The 22710-nt window shown below is 36.5% G+C and overlaps 1 protein-coding gene across 1 annotated transcript; it reads left to right on the top strand.

Moving 5' to 3' along the window:
* The first annotated feature begins 6152 nt into the window (after positions 1–6152).
* Positions 6153–18287, top strand: LOC106163849 (uncharacterized). The gene is made up of 5 exons (XM_087002951.1): positions 6153–6209; positions 13936–14040; positions 14294–14380; positions 15859–15932; positions 17589–18287. The coding sequence occupies exons 2-5, from the start codon at positions 13946–13948 to the stop codon at positions 17666–17668; spliced, it is 336 nt and encodes a 111-aa protein (XP_086859077.1). The 5' UTR covers positions 6153–6209; positions 13936–13945; the 3' UTR covers positions 17669–18287.
* Positions 18288–22710: the final 4423 nt, after the last annotated feature.

Raw genomic sequence — 22710 nt, forward strand, 5'->3', positions numbered from 1 at the left:
GTTACTTACGCATGTTCATTTAGTTTTAGGTCACAGAGAAACGCAATGTTTGTTTAAACAGTCTCTGGGGTTGATTTTACAATGAAAAATACAACGAGGGAGACCTGAGTCTAACTTACCACTGAGAAAACCCACGGGTTTCCTGAATACAAACCAATTTATTCAATACACACTGAATATTCTTAATCTGACCTATAGGGCGATCAAACTACGTATATTTTTGCTGTGTAAGAAGAACGCCTAAACGACTGAAATTGACCCGCCGCCCAGTAGCATTTAAATTTCACCGAGGTATCATGTTTTGGCGATACCAAAAGAGAAAAAGTAGACTCAAAACACTTGAGTGCTTTAAAATATTACTCATACCTACGTGTAGTATGAAACATTATCATGTTAAACTAGGGTGTTACCATGTACATAAAACACAAAAGAAGAGCAAAACCAGACTACTAAACTCTCGACCACCTCAGAGAATTACTCATATCAACATGTTATTGCGCTGGGATATTTTGTTTGAGTGCCAATATTTAACAAAAGTAGATTACCAAACACTTGACAATCACAATGTGAGAAAAGTGCCTTTACTTTGCTTCAATCAGAATCAGTCAATTTATTCGTTAAAATTGGGCATCCTGTGATCTATGCACGGCAGTAGAGTCTCACTGTGCTTTGTGAGTCACCAATGGAAATTGTGAAAATCGGCCAGTGAGTAAGTGTTACAATGCCTTACAATTTGAATCAAAAATATCCGTCTGGTTCTCTGTGAGCACGCGTTTGAAATCATCATTCTGCTTGAGTCAGCTTCAAAATTTTACAAACCGTTCATCCCACTGGGTTTCTCGACTACACAATTATATTCAACAAGTTCAGTTACGATGGTCAATTGATATCAGCCAAAAAGCTATAATAGGAAATGATCACGACGCCCAAATGTGACGATTCACCGTTATGTTTCTTTAACAACATGAGAAAATTAAACTTAGTGCCGAGAGGATGTATGATTATAGTCCTCAAAATAACACCATTTATTTTGCGTATTCTAACTTAAATTCGTGCAAAGATATGCATATCTTAGGAGACCATTTGGCCTTGACGGTTAGATACTGCACATCACGCCCATAATCTACAAGTACGTTAACCCGTGTTACTATTGTGTGCGCTATAAACCCACTGATGAAACTGATTAAAGCAATCTAATAGCTTAGGATTAAAAAAAGGACCGCTGTCTGGAGACACTGAATTGAAAATGAACTACAAAAATATATGGCTATAAGTTCTAAAAATGAATCACAAGGGTGAACGCTTTTATAACGTACAGGTCGTAGCTGTGCCCACTCGCACAAGTGAGCACACTTATAAAATTGAAATTATCAATTCAACTGTTAGTGCATTGTATCAAGATATTAAGGACAAATCCATTATGCTGCAGCAAGCAATTGTACTGCATCTTATCTGGACTTTATTATAATAAGATAATCTCTTAGATGAACTAGGTAATGACCAGACCGGTGTTGTCTTCATTAAGCCCACTCGTCAAAGGCCAGTCTAATCATACATAGTATATATGATATAATGTAGAACGCAGTTTGTAATTAAAGAAATACCCGTTTAAGTTTCTACTAGTACACCTTCCACGATTACTAGATAGTAATTAGTTTCATTGTAAATAACAGTCTTCACTCACACATGTACAAGGGGACACACTCTAAAGAAAATTGAAATGATCTGGGACCTTTTATACTTTTGTGGTCGGTCCTGAATGCTTTAAGTATTTTTCAGAAAATTTCTAAGGTCCAAGAGCAATGTGGTCATTGAAAACCCATTTTGCTGTTATAAATATTTGACGTTCTGCGAATACGTGATGTCGCTTCAACTAGGCGACCTTGACATTAAGTTGACCTTAATTATAACGACCTCCGTGCCCATAGGCATTAGGCTAATGGATTTATCTCCAGAGCAGATATGTATTTTCACCTCTTACCTCAACATTAAAAGTGAATAATAATTTAATTCCTTCAAAGGATTTTGAAATGAAATAAAACTCCGTAAATGGTCATAATATGGCTAACTGTTCGACAGTCAATAATTGCATCTTATCAAACAAACAAGTACAGTGTACTTGGAGAAGTATTTTTTCTGGTTTTTATCCACTATGTGCTTTTCCCGTATTAGTCTAGCATAACTATATATTTACTACTGTACACTGATTGCTAAGTAGTAGTGGGCAAGGCAAGGGTATGTGCATTTTAGGGTCCTCCTCAGACCATTGCCTTATCCGCATCAATCTTATATATGTTTGGTTAAGTGTCAAAAAAGGGTAACCAATTAACTAGGTATCATTAAGCTACTCTCTTCGTAAACAGTCCGATAAGCACAGAACCAAATACTGTTTAACAAAACATATTACAAAACTGTTTATCATAGTTTCTTATCCTACATGAGATTCTAAAGACGGGTCAGACTTTATATATTTTTTGTGCATCAAAACTGAAATAAAGTGTTCTTATTTTGCAATTAACACTTGACGTGAGGCGTGTTAAATCTCTTTTCTCCGCGAGGATAACCAGGCCTACCCAACTACCAGACTCGGCACCGAAAGATTCTGAATTCACCGGTATATCGGACCACACTAACCGTTTTCAAGGTTTGACTATACTAGGAGTCGTTTATCAGCAACATTGAAGGGCTACCTGAAATGTAACTAGTCGGCTTAAATTCGTAAATGTAAATTGGAACAATGCTAATCTATGATATCAAACATCAAAATTATTGAAAATTATTGAATGACCTTTAACACCCTTTTCTCTGATTTAGCTTTATTCGTACTATGGATGGTGTCATTGAAAATGCAGTAGATAAGCGGAGCCATATATGCTAATACCGAATGCTTTTGGCGGTGCCAAGTCTGTCGCCTCTATCAAATCCTCCAATATACGGCCATAGAAACGGTCTTGAAATCCCCCTTTACACTGGACGGCGTCCTTTCTATTTGTATGGCCATGAAACTGACATCGCTGTGGTCGTAGAAAGGAGGCACAAGCATCGCTTTGGTTGCAGGATGAATGCTCAATGATCGGTCAGTTGTCGGCACGTAAAGTATTATTTTGGCCATTGTTTTGCTCTTTGCCAACATTTTGCTCCTTTGTATGGGGGATGTATGTCTGATCATTTAATTTGATTTTGTTACTATCCCCCGTCTTGTAACTTCATATGATATTACATTTCGTCATATTAATAAATGGCAACTTTCAGTCATATTTCTTATTTAATTTTGAACAAAAACCTAGCTCCGTTTCACTTGTGAACATTTAGCTACATAAATCATTATTTCTTACTCACAAACGGGGTCGTACTACGGGACGCAGAAAGGATGCCGTCCAGTGTAAAGGGGGCTTAATCAGTTTCTCACGGCTAATGTTCAAACAATGGTTGGGTCTGTCTCCTGATATCCAAGAAAACATCTTGATCTTACGATCATTTTTTCAGTTTAACTGTCAATTTTAAAGATCATTAAAACACTGGAAACCATGATATCTTTATTTATCATAAAGCATTAAAAGGTGCTTCTGTTTCGTGCTAGATTATATATCTTCCAATCAGCTGTATGCATACAGCCTATAATGGTGATACATTCTTAATATAGCTAATGTCTGTCAGACTTTATACCAACACGTTAAATTGCACTGGAGGAGAGTGAATGTGTAAAAGAGGAGGGTTAAAGAAATCGATCAGTCATTTTGGCGACATTTTGGGTAAATTTGTAAAGAAATCATATTGTAGTTATCACCAGAGTAGCGCATTTCCTACAATATTGCCAATTACATCTTATTGTACTAAATTGTTCCGTTGATTCAAATGGCAATGTTGCGAAATTGTCTTCATTGTCACATGTATGTCACTCATTGAAAGTTTAAGCTTTCTCGTAACATCCAAACAGTACTTTGTGGAACAGAAGGATCTTTACCCAGTATTGTTTGTTTCAAATGGTCCGGAAGGTTGTTGAAATTTTTAGAGTAAGAAAATTATCTTGTAACGTGTTTTTCGCCATTCAAATAATTTGACAGAACACTTTGATTCACATTGTTCTAGGGTTTTCTAGGGAATATAGCTTCGTTCTTGAAATTTCTTTTGTACTCAAGCCGAAAACGCATTAACCTTGGAGTGTTAAAGGTTTTTCCAAGATTATCCACAAAGCTTCTAAGACTTACAGTGGAAACCGGCCATTCTGTAAGCACATCTCATTTTATATTCATTACTTTTTCACGTGTGTCAACACGCGAAAGTACTGTCAAGGAAACTTTCATTATTCAACTTTGCTTGACTTTTTTTGCATAACTTCAATATTTTTCAATGGCGATCGATGAAAACGGACTTTTATAAAATTGGCCAATCAGCCGCACGCTCGGCTGTTGCTTTGATGTGTTGACGTTTCTAAATACCACAAAAACATTGACAGTGTTTGAATTGCCGAGTTTTGCGACATCAAGTTGGACAATAAGTTCAGTTTACAGGTGCCTCGATGTTCCTTTCACAAATACATGTATAGATGTATCAAGACAAACACAGTATGCGATTACTTCATCCCAATTGCTTTTCATTTCAGTCTTTTCAAATTTGACATATTCTCCGTTACAAGGCTATGCTTTCATAAGTATTTCAGAAGTTGCATGTAACACGTAAGCAATATTTTTCATATGCGTGACGAGGCCTGTATCCTAATTTCCTTAATGATGTACATATATGTGAAGCCTATGACATAACAGCTGTTTATCTCTATCTCTCAAAAGTACGTCATTTCTCAAAACTTATGGCAATTTCTTACTGGAGACTGTTCCTTCGTACAACAGCCTGGCGCTCCTCAGTATTACTGGAATAGCACCTAAACGCACTTCCGACGAACGTGCTTTTACGGCCATTTTTATGTCGTGAACACTAATGTGAACTTCCTTCTTTGACCAATACAATTTGATTTAATATCCACGATGTGCTTGCCACATGTTTCTTAGAAACCTTATTAACCAGTATCTGACACAGGAATTGCAGAAGGGGTGCAGGGGAAGATGATTCGTTAGATGACCGTTTTGCCATTGCATTGACGTCAATACTTCATAAAAGTTAGGCCCCCACAGTTCAAGCATTCAAGTCCATTCTCACAAAAAGAGAGAGAGAGAGAGAGAGAGAGAGAGAGAGAGATGGGGGGGGAGGATTTGTCCCAATATGAAATTGTAAAAAGTGACTGAGTCAGATCCTTCAAATTGGGCCATTAAAAAGCTTTAAAATACCGCCAACAAACTCTTTGTATAGATTAAACTTAAAGAGATATTTTAGATTGCCTCCAAATGAAAATTTATCCGAAAAATAGTAGGTTGTCTTAGATAAATTTACTTGTCTGGTTTAGGCTCCTAAGCGTGAATAAAAAAGGAAATGTCAAAAGAATTAACTCCATTACCGTTATTTCAATTTCATTCTTAGAGGAATTTCCCAACAGACCTTTTCCGCTTTCACGACGGAGTTTTAAACTATACTTTAGAAAATCCAGCATGCCTGCAAGGGCACATACAGATATTAAACTCCAGCATAAAATCACAAGAGATTAAATTATTTAAGAAACATGATAAGAGAGTGAAAAAAGACTGGATTAGGACGTGATTTAAGGTAATACAGATCACTGCACACCTATTAATACCCCTTGGGTTCCCGGCACAGACACGGAGCAGATGCTCAATAGTTCTTAAAAGATGTAGCTTCTCCCAAAGGATTGTCAATAAAATCAAACGAAATGCAATTGAATTCTCAAGAGTTTTTAATCGTTTTCTAAAATAACCGTATTCTTCGGTGCATAAACATGTTAAAATCTACTTTGTGATGACTTAATAATGATATTATATCCGGTTTATGCTATTTGTTTCGTCTGCGTCACCAGAATCGTGCCTATCAGTCTCGGACAAAATTTCCGTTTCTATTCTTATTCGTTAAAAATGTATGAAGTATTGATCTGTTCAGCATTTTTTGGGTTGCGTTGAAAAGCATTCAGGTAGATTCCATTTAATTTCATTTCTCTCGTACTACAAGGGGAAGTTGTACTAATAAATGCATCTGCCAGCGGTATTGAAATGTATATGTACCGATCGAATTACTTCATGATAGTCTATTAACCCAATCAGTTTAGTTCACGCAGAGTCCATTAGTCGGTATATTGGCACAAACAGGTGGGTTTTGCAAACTTTTGCTTATGGATTTATCTAAACATAATGACTAATGAATCGATGCTCAGGTGCGCTAGTCATTAACATACTGTCCCCTGTTACGTCGATTAGTGTTTCATTGGTTTGTATAAATCTGACAGGCGACACTAGTGATCTACTGGTAACGTGATTGTGCAGCAGACGACAAGTCAATAAGTGAACTTTTGCGCAAAGGATTCCGCTTTCAGATAAATTGGTATGTATTTTTCGTATATTTGACTTTAGAAAAGGACGAATCGGTAACTTTTGTTAATTTGTATCAATCAAATAGGCTTCATACAAAAAGGTATGTCCACTGTTTTCTGTATGAATACCATTAGTTGAGAATAGGTGTTATTAAAATAACATTTCCTATCATAAAGCTAGATTTATATAATAATTATTCAAAGAATAACATGACTTTAACATTCCTTCTGCCTTTGGGTGCTAGGGTGTTCATCTGACACAACTTCAAGGCAAAAATAATTCAGTTAAGAAAGTTTGACAAGTTGTTTCTAATTCGTGTTACCTATAACAAATCTTGGCCAGTCACAGGTATTTCCATGTTTCGTTAGCTTAAAAAGCTATAACTGTATACATAACGGAGCCATAGAAAGATAGAAAACAGTATTCTACTGCCGAAGTCGTGACCGCATGGATTAAATGACCCAGTGCCAGATGATCTGATTTGATTATTTAACGATGCCTTCTTAGCGTGATCATTTGCAGATGGTATCAGATATGGGTAGTCAAACGAGAACCCATTAGACAACTTCAGAATCACGCAAGACAAGACGGTAATCTCAGTTGATAAGATATGTATTCTCCTAACTCAAGGTCTGCTATAGATTTCTGGCGTCTGTCAAGTCTCTTTTGTTTTGTGTGTATTTTATTTATTTACATAGCGTGCTGGTGAAAGGTACATAGACGTATTTAGATTCATCATTAGCAACTGAACTCGTACATCTACTGACAATGTGCATATAAAGTATAAGGAGTATGTGTCACATACATTAAGACAGGAAAATACTTAAAACAGCGTTTAGAAATTTTGAAAAACTCGATTTTACCAAGTGTAGTTACAAAGTTATTGACGCATACTTGCGAATTGTCAAGTAATTTCGCTTCGCACATAAATCAATCAATTCTTTAATACCTTTTAAGGTGGACTGTTTTTTTTTTTTTTTTTTTTGGGGGGGGGCTGCTTGTTTGTTTACCATGTTTCAAATCGCAGAGCTGTTTGACTTCCAATGCTCTGTGTTTGTTTCAAATGACAGAAAAATGCTCAAAATTAATCAAACGTTTATATAATACAAGTTACCTACAGTGTATCAATGTAAAGTGATTATGAGTTACTAAGCTTTAATATCATAGGGCGATATGTATAATAAACCCCATGGATTTTCTTAATTAACGCCCGCGCCTTTAATAAACGGTGTGAAAATAAGTCACCTCAGTGCAGGAGTGAATCTCCAGAGACGCTTCCTGTAAACATGCCCTGCAATAAGAAAAAGGAGAGACATTTTGAAACTGCGTATTCTGTCGATGTCATTTATCGATAGTTTCTAGATCTACTAAAATCATAAAATAAATGCGTGGGTAGGTCTGGTTTTGGTGGAAAGGAATCAAACGATGATCTGTAAGTCATTGACACGGAAAGTAGCATTATCAGTAAATTATAGAAAAGCATTATAGAGAAGCAATTAATGGACAAATGGTTACACGACAAGGAAATGATCCAATTACTAGTATAAAAGCACATGAACTTGCAAAGAAGAGAAGTAAATAGTATGACCATAGTCTGTGGAATGTGTACTGAGTGCACTTATGAGAAGGGGAATTCGTGCAACCATAACACTACCATTTATCTTGTGTAATAACAAGATATTTTTCGAAAAAAAAAATGTAGAAAAATGATAAACTCGAAGTAGGCCTATTGCATTTTGCATTTACATGCTGTCCTACATATAAGAACAATATAACATCAGCTACTGTAAAAGAGACCAACTATACCAATCGTTTACATTTTTAATAACTCCTCGTGCATTTGCTTGCAACGGCTAGCATCTTTAAAAATATGGAAAATTTGGAGATCTCCCTTTTACTTGTTCATAAAGTAACTATGTTCCCGGTCTATGTCCAATCGAAATCACCCAAGATTGGCCAAAGTCTGGAAATCAAGCGAGATTTCGGGCGATTTGGAGGAGAGCGTGTCAGAAATTATGACTGGCCAGCAAGTGCGATGGGGTAACGAATAAAATCTGACATAATTGATCCAACAATACAGCCTATTGCATAACAGCATTGTTTTAAAAAAAGACATAGAGTTTCGCCCTTATTATTAAAAAGTGGTTGAAAAGTTTACCCCCCTTCTCGCGAGTTTTTGCACTTTTTCAAGTATCCTGTGACGCCACACAGTGCAAGGGCTTCGCCTTGCCTATATGATTTCCAAAATGGACTCTGTCTTGTCAGAAAGAAACCAATTTCGACCTCACCGGGCGACGAGGCAGTTTGGGCACCATCCAATATTTATTTCATACAACGTTAAAACCATTTTACCCCAACTTTCCTTATCGATATATATAAACCAGACGCATCTTTTCGGGAAATAAAAAATCAACAATGCATTATTTACAACGATGATGTTTTGGTATACTTTGCCATATTCGCAGAAATCTCCTGAGGCTCGAAATTGGAAAAGTAATTCATTTAGCAAGTAAATGGAAAGTGTCTCTATGAATCAATTCTATTTTTTGATATTTGAATAAAATTTTGATGAAAGACTTATAGATAAGGACGTGTGAGATGACAGACAAGAAAATACGTGAGAAACAAAAGAGACAGTGACGTTTCCTCTAATTGTCGATAACAAAATTTAAGTCATCATAAATCTTGTCAACTTTACTCATTTTCTTTTTACTGCTTGTAATATTCTAAAACTGAATGTTTGTGTGGTAAGAAGGTTCATGCTTTGAGCAGATTGCATTATTTCTTAAAAACATACCTCTCTCAACCTTTAATTGATATTCAAGATAGTCATATTTATGTGATTATTGCGGTTTCAATACACCAAAATGTGCAAAGGAAAAATGCACGAAACATTCCTGTTAGTCATTTAAAGACAGAAATTATTTGTACCATGTATTTTAGGTACTTATTTCAAACCATATATTTGAAGACATAAATAAACTGAAATATAGTACAACTGAGCTTACTAAAAGCTGAGCTAAGTATTACATTAAGTATTGTGGCCCGGCAAAGGGACGTGAAGGGCGTATTCTACCTTAAAAGAATCTGTGTTAAGAATTCTCTTACTGCATTTTCTTACTGCAATTCTCTTACTTAATTTTATACTCCAATGTACATATGAAATATCTTTGATAAGAATAACAAAAATTCTATGGATTGCTTTAAAACTACCTTTGATATCGCTTTAACTCTGGACCCTGACTAAGGTAGTTTCTGACATAAAAACAACTACTTTAACTAAGTGTTAAAGCTACAGCTTTCAGCTTGCGACGTCAATTCGGACCAATTTTCTCATTTATTACAATATATTTGGCGAAACTTTTAGAATGCACTATGACAAAGAATCATTTCGTTAAGTGCAAAAACTAAACGAGAGATTTGAAACCTAGGGAATGGAAGGAAACCATTTCTGTGTTTGTTGCCAATGTACAGGAAGGCACCTGAATTTCTCTGCCCATCTCCAGTGACACACTTAGCTATGCTTCACTGATCAAACCGTTAGATCATTCCTGGGTCTGGATATGGTTTTTCAATACAGTTATACTATCGGTGTTTATCCAACATGTATGATGACCATGCTTATACTAGAGAAAACTGGACTATAATATAATATAATATAATATAATATAATATAATATAATATAATATAATATAATATAATATTTAAATTTACTATTTCATATCACGGAGAGTGCCAGGTAGTTACGCCCGACAGGGGCATCATTATACTTCTTTAAAATACAGATAAGGTTAAATTCAGTTAACATTCCTGGTTGTTGGCACACAAATCGCCCGGCCCTTAGGTCGACTTCACATAAAGTGGTTCACCCATCGTGAACGCGCCACGTGACATGAAACTGTTGTTTTAGGAAGATCCGGATGCAGTTGGCGGACATGAAATTGTTGTTTCAGAAACCCCTTTTTGACAGTAATAGCTTTCTAGTCTTCAGTGAAAGTAACTGTAGCAATCTGTCCAAAAAATCAATGAAACTCTCGACAAAAACCAGCAAAGTACACTTGGGTATTACCATTTCTACAATGCCGAATTGTTCCGCTTTCTCATTTCATATTGGGGTGTTGTCCACTTAAAATGCCGTTATGCCCTCTTAAAACACTCGTGTTTAATCTTGGTGTTGGTGTTGGTGTTGGTGGTGGTGGTGGTGGTGGTGTGTGTGTGTGTGTGTGTGTATGTGTGTGAGACAGTGTTTGTGTGTGTGTGTGTGTGTGTGTGGGTGGGTGTGTGGGTGTGTTGGGGGTGGGGGAGACTAATTAATATATACACGAATTCTCTTTTGAGCAGGGGTTAAGAGTGAGTATCCAAAAAGGAAACACCAAGCCTTTGGAATTCAATGTTAAGCACAGGTCATAAGAAAAGAACAGAAAAATTACAGACAGCAAACCCTGTTGTTAGAAGACTAACTTTTGCATGCGCTTTTGGAGGCATGCTTTTTCTGCTACTCTGCGTTCGGAACAGCGTGAAAATATTAAATGGGTGATACCAACGTCATTGGTTGGAATTATGAAATGCGTGTTTTCCTGTTTTTCACCCACATCTGATATATATATATTAGCGGTTAGCTGTTTTGTTCATTGTGCGTGATTGGCGACATTATCCGATGATGTGATTGTTGGTGCATAATAATATATCTGGGCATATGTACGCTGAACTTTTCTAAGATATAAACGTTAATTACAGTATAAAGATAATATTTTGTTTATCGAAATGATTATGCCATACGTTGTGTGTGTGGCTCTTTGTTCACAATTTGGACATGGTACTTCAACTGCTTAAGTACTTTTGGCTAATTGGAATACTTTGTTGATATTTTTCGTTTAAAAGTACATACCCACTGCCCAATGAAAGTTTAGTAAGACACAAATGAGCAATAGTACTGTAGAATGTAGATATCACATTTTGCACACCCCAGTGCTACACAGATGGCAAGTGTCATGTTCTTTTTATTAGGCCTACTTATAAACTCATAAGTGTAGACGTTGAAAAAACTTTTAGTTTAATGCATCTGTTCTTAGATACGTAGCATTTCACAACAGCTGAAATAAAATCGAAAATTCGAGGAAGGAAGTATATGTCTGTAAAAATTGCTTTTCTCCAGGCTGAAATGAATGTTGTTGACCAAGAACGTTACCAAATAAACTGCATTTGCAGATATTACCCAAAAAAACCATGTCAAAAAGTACCGATATTCCACATGGATTGCTATTGCTAAACGTTCGAAATGTCTTGTTAGTATTCTCTCTCTCTCTCTCTCGAGCACTTTTTCCACTCACTTTTTCAACAACCTAATGCCAAAACTGAAATCAGCGATTTTGGACACAAAATTACATTCCACAGAGGTGTCACAAACCCCATGAGCACACCGCATGAGACATCATGTTTACAAAAATATCCATGGTATTCAAAACCCAGCACCATGTTTGTCGGTGACAGAGCCAATTGGCTATCAATACTCCCCATGGAAATGGTCTTTATGAATCGACATCGACTAAGTTAGTTGCAACTGCTTTTTTTCATCCTATCGAAAGAGTTTAAGACCACTTTAAAAATCAAGTGAAACAAAAACGAAATTAATAATTTGCATGTAGGGAGAAATGTCACTTGAATGATTTTTTTTCTGAAAGTGCGCATGTCAGGTTCGGTATGATGGGCATGATTGTTCATTTAATGCCCCTATTTCACACAGACCACGAATCCCACGAAAGGCCATGAATTGACAAATTTCACGATTCGTGGTTGAATCGTAATCAGGTCGTGAAGTTCTTAACAGATTCGTATATATTCGTAGTCAGTTCTTGCACTTTTTGATCAACATGAATTGGTAGCAAAAACTTTGATGCCCCTATTTCACACAGACCACGAATCCCACGAATCGCCAGGAATTGAAAATTTCAGGATTCGTGGTTGAATCGTAATCAGGTCGTGAAGTTCTTAACAGATTCGTATATAATCGTAGTCAGTTCTTGCAATTCTTGATCAATCGGGAATTCGTGGCAAAATTTTTGAGCTGTTCAAAGTTCTGGCCACGAACTCCTGATTCCAAAAAATCGCAGTGAATTTCTGGACAATATTCTTGCGATTCCAGCCGAATCCCACGAATATTCGTAACACTATCGCACCTGTATCGTAACTGAATCGTAGAGCGCGTCGAATTAGACCAGAAAATTGGCAAAATCTCACGAATCCTCACGAATCCTAAAATTTGTCAATTCCTGGCGATTCGTGGGATTCGTGGTCTGTGTGAAATAGGGGCCTAAGCAAACAATGCATCAAATTAGTGGAATAGAAAGCTCATTAAGGCGGGTCCTTCAAATTTGATGTCCAATAGTTTCCCTTTTTCCGTGTTTCGATATTTAGGTATGCGGCAGTGTAGATCATAGTTAACTCATGACATTACTAATGTATTTTGTTACCAAAAAGTCTTGTTGAAGTATTATAGGACAATTTAAGCCCACATGCCAGATTTAAGTACACTAGCAGCCTACGTGTAAATGTGATTTAGTAACCTACGTGCGGCTTGTAAAGTGCGCTAAACTTATTTAAAGGTAAAGATGGGAACTTGTTGACGAGAAATGCTTTATAAAAAGCAATTTCCGGGAGTTTTTTGGTACTTTTTTCCCCTAAAATCCATTTCCAAATTCACAATTTTATGCCTTGATTTTTTTCTGTGGTTTGCATTAAGATCATCAATTGATAATGATCGAGGCGACCACAACCTGCCACTAAGTGCCATTTCCTGCAATTCGTGAAACGCTTATATATACATGTATATACTGTATATATTTATCAATCCATCTATCAAAAGCACATCAATTGTTTATATGGTTTTTATGCGTATGTTTGTGCTCCCCTTTTTTCTTGCGACTTTTTCTATATTGTTCAAATTTCCGCTTGACATCTGAAGGACTTCATTTTCCGACCTACGAAGGTGGATGCAGTTGGTTCCTTAAAAGTTATGTAGCAAGGGAACAATTTAAAATAATCAGTTCTTCAAGACCATAATGACAGTAATGCCTTGACCCAAAAAATTGAAAGTCAAATAATTAGAATATTGTACAAGGAGCAGGAAAAACACTTAATTATTTAAATCATTATTTAATGTAAGCTAAAGGAATCATACTTTTTCTCAAAGGCTAAATATAAGATTTATCGATAATGATCCCTAGAGGTCTCTCGAAATTTGATCGTCTAAAGAAACACTCCCTTACAGTATTTGCTTCCCTGCATAATTACCCCATAGTTCAGTTACAGGTAACCACAAATACAATTTTAACGTGACGTGACGCGAGATAAAGCAAGGACGCGTGGGAAGCTTTCTTTACATTTCTTTTTTATGTTCCGTCTTCTTTAGCTGATCGGTCTTATAAGGGGTGAGGTTGGAACGCAGTCTGGAGAGGCTACATTTGACTTAACAATTTTTATTAAAGGAACCTGCTTATTTTACAGCACATTGAAAATGAAGAAACCAATGGTAGTTCAAGTATACGCATCATTATTTTGCGTACTCCTCATATGTTTGACAGTTACAGAAGCATACTCATATATAAATGGGTAAGTTTTGCTACAGGATTTTTGTAAGTTGTATAGTTTATTTACCCTAAAGCGGTTCCTGTATCGCCTTTTCTCTACCGAAATACAAGAAAATGAAAGTTAAGATATATGATCATTTTCTCATTAAGTAAAACGGTTAACCCCTAAAAACATCAGCAATGTATGTTTGCCTTTTTTCGATTTAGATGAAACCGTAGCATAAGATAGATAAATTTATAGGCCATTTTGCACTTGTGCATTCTTATGTTTTCAGCTTAGAAGATCAGGTCACGGATTTAGATAAAGAAGTAGATGTACTATCAAATTTGGTCAGGTATCTAAAATCAAGAACGACTAACGGGTAAGAATGATGAACTTATTAGGCTTAATTTTGAAGTCTAACATATTGTATGAATGGAAAATTCTCTCTCTCTCTCTCTCTCTCTCTCTCTCTCTCTCTCTCTCTCTCTGAATTTGCTTGATGGGTATCTAAACCTCATATGTCAGACATATGTTTGATAACAAGAACAAGAAGAGTTCAAAACAAAACAAAATGTCATAAAAATAATGAATTAAATACCCTGTTTAGAAGTGGCTAGTTTAGTCTTTGAAGGTTGCATTTACCGTTACTATTCCTAAAGGGAAATGGAAGGCTATGCGTATGAGCAATTCAGCCTCTTAAAATCTAGAACCCAAACCCACAACTTTTAAGTCAATGGCCATTACTCAGCAATTATGAACGAGCATGTAATCATGAAAAAGTGATTTAAAAACATGACAGTGTAAGAAATGACAGTCTCGAGCTCACTAAGGATACACTAGATATCGCATGGGTGTATTTGTCAATTGCATATGTCATCAATTCAGGTAAGACAACTGTGGATGGACCAGGGAGGTTATTAAAGATCACACACACCCCTACCGGATTCAGGAACGGCTATTATGTTCCTTGTAAGCGTGTTTTATTTGCCTGGCTCATTCAGATGTCACAGATTGCACTTACATACATCATTTGCCAACAACTAATGTTTGTTTATTTTGCCTCAAAGTCTACCGACTTGACACATGATGACTGCTAATCGTTCAATAGCCCATCGATATGAGTTACGTCCATTCGGGGGGATTTACAACATGTTTTATTTGCTTAAGAAGCCATTAATGTCAGTTAATACATAGACGTCACCATTATCATTTAAAGATGTGCCTAATGGCCGATAAGGCACCCAATGAAGTGGCTTAATGCCATTGTTTTCATTATTGCAGTGTTAAAGCTATGAGTAGTGACATTTCCCTCAGCTGTCTTCACATTGTGCATTTCTACTGATTTTGTACAGCTGGTTATTTGCATAGACGAAGAACGGTATGACTAATTCAAAAATTGGTGGGCGTTCACGTTTACACGTGCTTAAATCAGTTAAGATAGCGACCAATTAAAGATGTTTTCAGGATAAAAATAGATGCTGCATTTTTAAAATAGACTGTCATAAAGTTGAGGGACAGTGAAGCATAAAAAATTGTACTCGTGTCTGTATGTTTGTGTTTGTGGTGTTGTTAAATATTACTGACTTCAATAGCAAGATATTTATTGCAAAGTTAATCATGTTTTTGACCCTTAGTATTGGGGTAAAATTTCAATTTCACTTATTACATAACATCTTTGCAATTACAATCATCACTAATCACTTGTCATTTTACATGTGATAAATTATTTTTCAGACACATTCGAAAGATCTTGAAAGTAACGATGATCACTTACTATATCAAAGATTGTAAACTCTTAAAGATCCATTAAAAAGAATTTAGAATTATCAGTCAATTGTTCATCATTGTCTTTTATAGTCGCAAACGGCAGATAGACGCAGGCTTTGGCTCGAGAAACACGTTGGCACAGGATATTAGCAGACTAGTGCTAGGTAAGCATATACGTATATGTAAATGTAAATTGAAAGCACGCGATAACTGCATCGGTAGATGACAGCTTCGTATGTTACAAGACTTGTATATTCATTAAAACGTTTCTCCAGGAAGTGATTGTGTTTTGAAAGACAATCCCATTCTAGGCTGAATAATAACATTAAAATGCACCTCGGCCGCGCCCCGTGGCTGTCTATTGGGTTCCCAAGTCTGGTTTTACAAACCTCAAATCAATGGCACCAGCATTCCGTTTCAAAACTGCCAATTCTACTGTAGACGCTTCAAAGAGGCGAATGAGCAATATAATTCAGAGTTACTCTTTGAGTTGTGAAGCGAAGTACCAACAAAAACTGATTCTTTTTCACTGCAAAAATTCACACAAACTTAATCTCTACTGGGAATAATTAACCGACGGTATGAGTCGCTCTATGGCATCACTGTTATTTCCATACAAATGTATTATTTATAAAGTCTTTGAAATGTATGTTGCATCGATTTTCATGCCAATCAAACGTTCGTCTTTTATAAGAAATTAGAAAATTTTGTGTTCATGAAATATTTGACAATCAGTGCCAGAAAAAAATTGACTTCTCAAACAGATAGCCCTACATTTTCTGGTTACCACACTTCACGTTCAAAAGTGAATTCTCAGCTATCAAAATGTATATGATGTTCAAAAACCCAATTCAGTATGTATGTATGTATGTAATACCATAATGTGACCCTAGCATTATTTTGAGCCTAAAAGCATTATAATTGGGATTTTGTATGTACATAATTGGTAAATGGACTAAGTAGCTTATGGACATTTGCGTAAAATTTTTATATGACGGATGGAAAAATAATGTTCACTAAAAGCAAAATCTTTGATGCAGAATAATATTCTTGCGACCCCAATTACGCAGCGCAATAAAGTCATTATTTTTCGATGTTGCCTTTTGCGAGGGTGGGGGGTGCAGGGGGTGGAGGGTGTCACTTTCCTCCCTTTTCCTCATCTAGCATCCGTACCATGCCAACAACCATTTGACCATTCCTTCACCAGAACACACGTTCTCGAAAAAGTTTTCTCGCATCACATATCCTCAAATACTGGACCTAATTAACCTCAAGAAAACACATTTACAAAACCTGTTGAATGTTTTTCGACAATTTGGTTCGTACCAAGTATCAAATATATTTGCATATCAAACATGGAGACGAAAAATTAGTATTTTAACATTTTTATGCACATTTATGTGTTCGGGCGCCTGTATTTCAAAACTGCCTTATCAATATCGCTTGCAATGAGGTATTTTTTATTTTATTAGATCATAAAATCACATCGGTGTTATGGGCACGATTTACGTATTGTTGTTGGTGCTGAAACGTTCGAATACCAGCGCGAAATAACTTATGTGAAATCGTTTTAATCCATTTACTGAAATGAACAATGCTTCCCACGCATTTTACGAAAGTCTTTAAAAGGAACCAATCACAGGTTTATATATTATTAGGGATTTTTTCCACGGGTGGAATAATAGGTTGGCTAGCACAAGCCGCAAGAGCCACTGTTCGACATTTCTGTGCATAACTGTAGCATGTGACTGTAGTCCAATCATTGAAGCATCCATATACCAAATATTTATTCTTTTTAAAGAAAATTTTCTCACTTTTAGCCCAACACAAAGCCCAGAGCTACAACAGTCCCGGAAGAAGACGAAGGAGCATCAATACAAATAGTCAGCTGAGGCACTGAGTGCCTGGAAAAAGATCCATCGTGCACATTTAAGACTGGTCATTAACACGGACATTATAACATTATATTACAAGAGAAAAAACGTATTGCATAATGCTTAAATATCATATGAATATACATATTACCAAGCTTTGAACTCCACGGATGTCAGTTGTTTCCACCATGGACATGTAAAACTTTATTAACAAAGTTCTGAATTTAACATAAACGTCTTATATGAATGCATCTTTTTACTATTACAATGAATACGTGCCGTGCAACATATCATCAATATAAATCTAATAATGTCGTAAATTTTGGCACTGAGAGGTATTAAATCACCCTTCTCTCACTATATACATGTAAAGAATATGTGAGTTCAAATTTGTCCATCTCAAACATGTTCCTGAAAAAGAAATGCTTTTAAAAATATAATGTAGGCTATTTCATATTGCGGAACTTACAATTCCGATACCAACTCTTAAAGATTAACCAGATAGTCATTAATCAGCTCTGATACCGGGTCACAATGGGACACTACACGTCCTTTGAGCTGCATCAGAAAAAAATTTGGTCTGCCAACAACAACGCAATAAAATCAAGGACCCGGTACACTGGGTTATTTATTATTATTATTATTCTATTTATTATTTTATATTATTTTATATATTTATTTTATATTTGTATTTACCTATTTGATAAAAGTATTTGCAAAAGAAATGGGAAAGTATATATCTACGTCGTAGCAACATTAATTTTTGGGAAATCTTGACTGATCGAAAATGAACGGCAGCCTCCGTGTACATTACCAACTGGCAGCCTCCGTGTACATTACCAACTTGACCAGGGTTAATATGCAGTGCAGTTGATTGTCTTGTTTTGACAAATGTAGGCCCCTACCTCTTATTTTGCATTTACCGGGACCAGTGCAAGCCTGCTGTTGGCTATGCTTTCCCTTTTGTTTTTCCATCTTGTCCTTTGTTTGTCCAATTTATTTATTTGAGACTGAAAAACGCCCATGGACATGTTACGGATGTAATCCTGTTTATAAGTATAAGGTCACAGCTTGCCCTGCTACGCCATACATGTCGAGACAAACAAGAGGTGAGTGCACGTGAATGCGCTTAGTGAATCTCTAGGTAAAAAGGCCAAAGCCACAGATGTGAAATCAGTTTGATATGTGCAATTGCATGTGTACAGGAAGATAATATGCTGGTCAATATAGGTGAATATGTGGAAAGATGTCAAATGAACACGACGTCTATAAAGTCCATTTACTTACTACCGGTAATTTTGCACCAAAAACACTATGGATGGCGTTTGTGAAACAATGATCACTATAATGTCTATATGTCAAGTGGGGCAGGGGCGGGTCCAGAGCTATTTACTGACAGTCTTCCAAATATCTTTGTTGATTCATCCTCAAATTTTGACCGTCTTCCAACAGAAAAAATTAGACACCCGTCAATGTAAACTTGAAAATCTGACCGTCTTCCGGAAGACCCAGAAGACGGCTTAAATCCGTCCCTGAAGTGGGGTCACTTCGATTATGATCTTTTGTGGTAGTGACACAGGCTATAGTCAGGGACCAGAATTACATTTTACGTTTTCTAATTCCTCTTCGCAAAATCAACGTTCAGGATATCTGAAAACCGGGTTTTTCTATAAAGGTATCAGATACCGAGTCAAATATGGTCAGTTTCAAGCGTCAGTGTACTCAGTCTGCTTTATCAACTGCGTATTTGGATGGCTTTCATTCTCTAGAAATCGAATTATTAGGAACCCATTTAATTGTTGACTTGCAACTGGATGGAAATTTCGTTGTAATAACTGCCCCATATTGTGGCATAGAACTTAATCTCCAAAAAGAATGGCATCTTTTCAGATGTCAAGACAATAATCGCCTGAAACAGTGTTTTGATAATTATCAAAGTAAGAAACAAAGACGAAAATAATTTAGGTTACAGTGTAATCAGCATATTTATTGGCTTGGATCATATCGAAACGCTGCGTTTGATACAGCAATTAGATAACACTAATTGACTGTGATTCTAATGATGAAATCAATTTGCACCGCCCTTATCATGTATGACGATTTCTTGGTGTTTGCTTGAAGTATACCTCAAACCTACAAATAACATCTCACGCAAAAGAAAAATAGAAAAGCTCAATTCCAATAATATCAATCTTTCAAGACTTAATTTCAACTTACTTCGATTTGGGAAAGAATGCAAACCAATAGGGATCCCATCTTATCGGTCTTAGCCAACAAAACTATAACAATTACTGAAGGTAACAATACGTCAAGATTCCAAATTCAATAATGAACCTTAAATATAAGCGTGATACTTCGCGTGACTGCCTTCCTGGTGAGTAAGGAAGTGAAAACTGATGTCTCTTTTTTTCGCTTCTCCAGCAACTACCTTCGGGCATAAGGGCATATTTTCCATTCATCATCTGAAACGTGATCCACGTGAATCAACTCATTACGAGAAAAACAATATTGGAAGAGTTGAGATAGGGTCTTTAAATCTACTCAAGATACCACTTTGATATTTGCTCTTGTTCTGATAATTTTTTTTATTATCAAAAGCAATAAGACGTGTAAGAGGTTAAATTTTATGATGAAATGAAAACCTATCCTTTTCTATGAAAATTTGACTAGCAAAACATTGTACATGCATGTATATTAGCTAAAGCTAGGCTGGGGACTACGGAGAACATAATTAGAAAACAGTTCATGCTGTTGCAAAAAAGTATCAAAAATTGTCATGACCTGATTGTCAAATTGTCAAACCTGATACCCTCCCCCCCCCCCTTTTCACTCTCCCTCAAGTTAGGCTCTACAAGACCCAAAAAGTAAATAATCGGTAGATCGTAGGCCCTTTGACTGTAGCATCTACCGCATAATTTCACTACTCGGCATTGTTGGAAAGGCATTTAGCGATTTTAAAAGGTTTACAGACACCGCCTAGCGTGTGCACCAAGAATCATAGGGTGGTTTTTGAACCAAAAGATCAACATGATATTTTCTGTTCAGGAAAAATGCCGAGAGCAGAAATAGTTGACGCTTTATTAGCTACTAAATGCTACTAAAGCATTCGATTTTGTTGGCAGAAATTAACTTTTCACCTTGCTACAGAGAGTCGGATTGCCTCTCAAACTCCAACAAGGATTGAGAGCAACCCATGAGGATAGGACAGGCAACGTTTAATTTGATGGCATAAACAGTGGTAAAAAACAAAGCCGCGTTCTTTTTTCTTCAGTTATACGCCCCTGAGACGCCATCCAAAGTCATCCTTGTACAAAAAAGTGCTTAAACGCGTAATCATTAAAATGTGTGTGTGTGTGTGTGTGTGCACACGTGCTCTTAATCAATCACACTGGCACCAACAAATGCAAGCGAGGGCTCTATATTGTGTTAGTTGCACCTATATGAAGTGTGCAATATTCCGTCACAAAAAGCACATCAGCATATTGTACGCTGACTTGCCTATACGAACATTTTCAAAATCTGCAAAATTTTGCTGTTATTTATAGACATAACAGAGATTTGTGCACGATAGCAAATAAAAGAAAGATATTTTAATTTCAATTATAATTTTCTCGGTATTGAGACCATCAGTACATCTAGAACCAAGCTGATCTGCGCTACTCAAAAACAAGATCAGATTATACACTCAACTTAAGAGGACAAAAGAAAATAATATATTGACAAAGTCACTGTAAAAAGAAGTGGGGGAATGAAAATAAGGAAAGAATGAAACAGACCCAACTAAACTTAACATAATGCTAATAAATAACTAACCAAATAATTGCACTCCTTACATTTTCAGTACGCTTAGTTCCGATCTATGAATCCCACGAACACTTTTTCTAGCTATTAGAAAGAAGATGCATGTTTTAAGGCATTTTATTATATAGGTTTCCCGGGGAATTCGATTTTCAGACCATTCAATTAAAATTCATACAACAATGGGTCATTCAGTATTTCCTCGATTCATTAGGAGATAGGGATTACAAAGGATGCTGTTTTGCCTGCATTTATACTTACCTTTTCATGAAGTATATAATGCATTTAGCTTTGGGATTACATGTATAACACAAGAGCTAAAACACCGAGTTTTGGACTAGGATTGCAGGTGATTTTGAATCTCTGGTTTATGGCAGCTTGCTATATCAGGCCTTCCCAACTACCAGACTCGGCACCTAAGGATCCTGAATTAACCGGTATATCATCGGACCACGCTACCCGTTTTCAAGGTGTGTGTCAGATCGCATTTCGGAGTATCATACCCCAGAACAAATTTTGTAGCACGACTGCGGGCTCATCCACGCTCGGCTGAACAACCTTAAACTGTACTCTAACTTTAGAGTACTCTATTTTATTGTCTCTATGGGGATATATGGGGACTTTATGACATTCGGTTTGAATGTTTTAACCACTTTTGATAGGGCTTTTTTGCATTGTATTAGATTAATGTGGCAGTCTAAGGTTCAGCTAGGTGGCTTTCAAATTTATGCATCCGGTTTTAAAATCATATAGCGATTTTACGACAATCGTTTACTATCCAATCAAGGTGACAGCCGAGCATGCCAGGGCTCATCCTGTCGGTGTTCTGGCTGATACTCCGAAATGCGATCTGACACACACCTTGAAAACGGGTAGTGTGGTCCGATATACCGGTTAATTCAGGATCCTTAGGTGCCGAGTCTGGTAGTTGGGTAGGCCTGTATATACGTGGGATTCGTTAAGACCGGGTTGAACACTTTTTACTGAATTGATATATGACTGATTGGAATAGGCAGTGAAAAGTTGTTCGTTCACAGTGATCCTACTACTAGAGATAAGGATGTAGGTCCACATACAGTGGATATTACTCTAGAAACCAAAAATCACATTTTTTCTTGAACTCGTGCAATCACCGCCTCAACACAAAATTACCTATTTGATTCGATCAAGTCGTGTCTTAAGAACAATTGTTTGCACACATAGCATAATCTTAACCACAATTTCCGTGAAAATCAATAGCAATTGTTGCTGATCTAATTATCTTAAGTGT

This window comes from Lingula anatina, chromosome 1, assembly GCF_051362555.1.
Source record: "Lingula anatina isolate TDL-2025a chromosome 1, LinAna3.0, whole genome shotgun sequence".
NCBI classification, from domain to species: Eukaryota; Metazoa; Brachiopoda; class Lingulata; order Lingulida; family Lingulidae; genus Lingula; species Lingula anatina.

Coding starts and splice junctions, on each gene's coding strand:
- LOC106163849 (XM_087002951.1), top strand. CDS start 13,946: ATGAAGAAACCAATGGTAGTTCAAGTATACGCATCATTATTTTGCGTA. Junction 14,381..15,858: donor AAATCAAGAACGACTAACGG/GTAAGAATGATG, acceptor TGTCTTTTATAG/TCGCAAACGGCAGATAGACG. Junction 15,933..17,588: donor TATTAGCAGACTAGTGCTAG/GTAAGCATATAC, acceptor TCTCACTTTTAG/CCCAACACAAAGCCCAGAGC.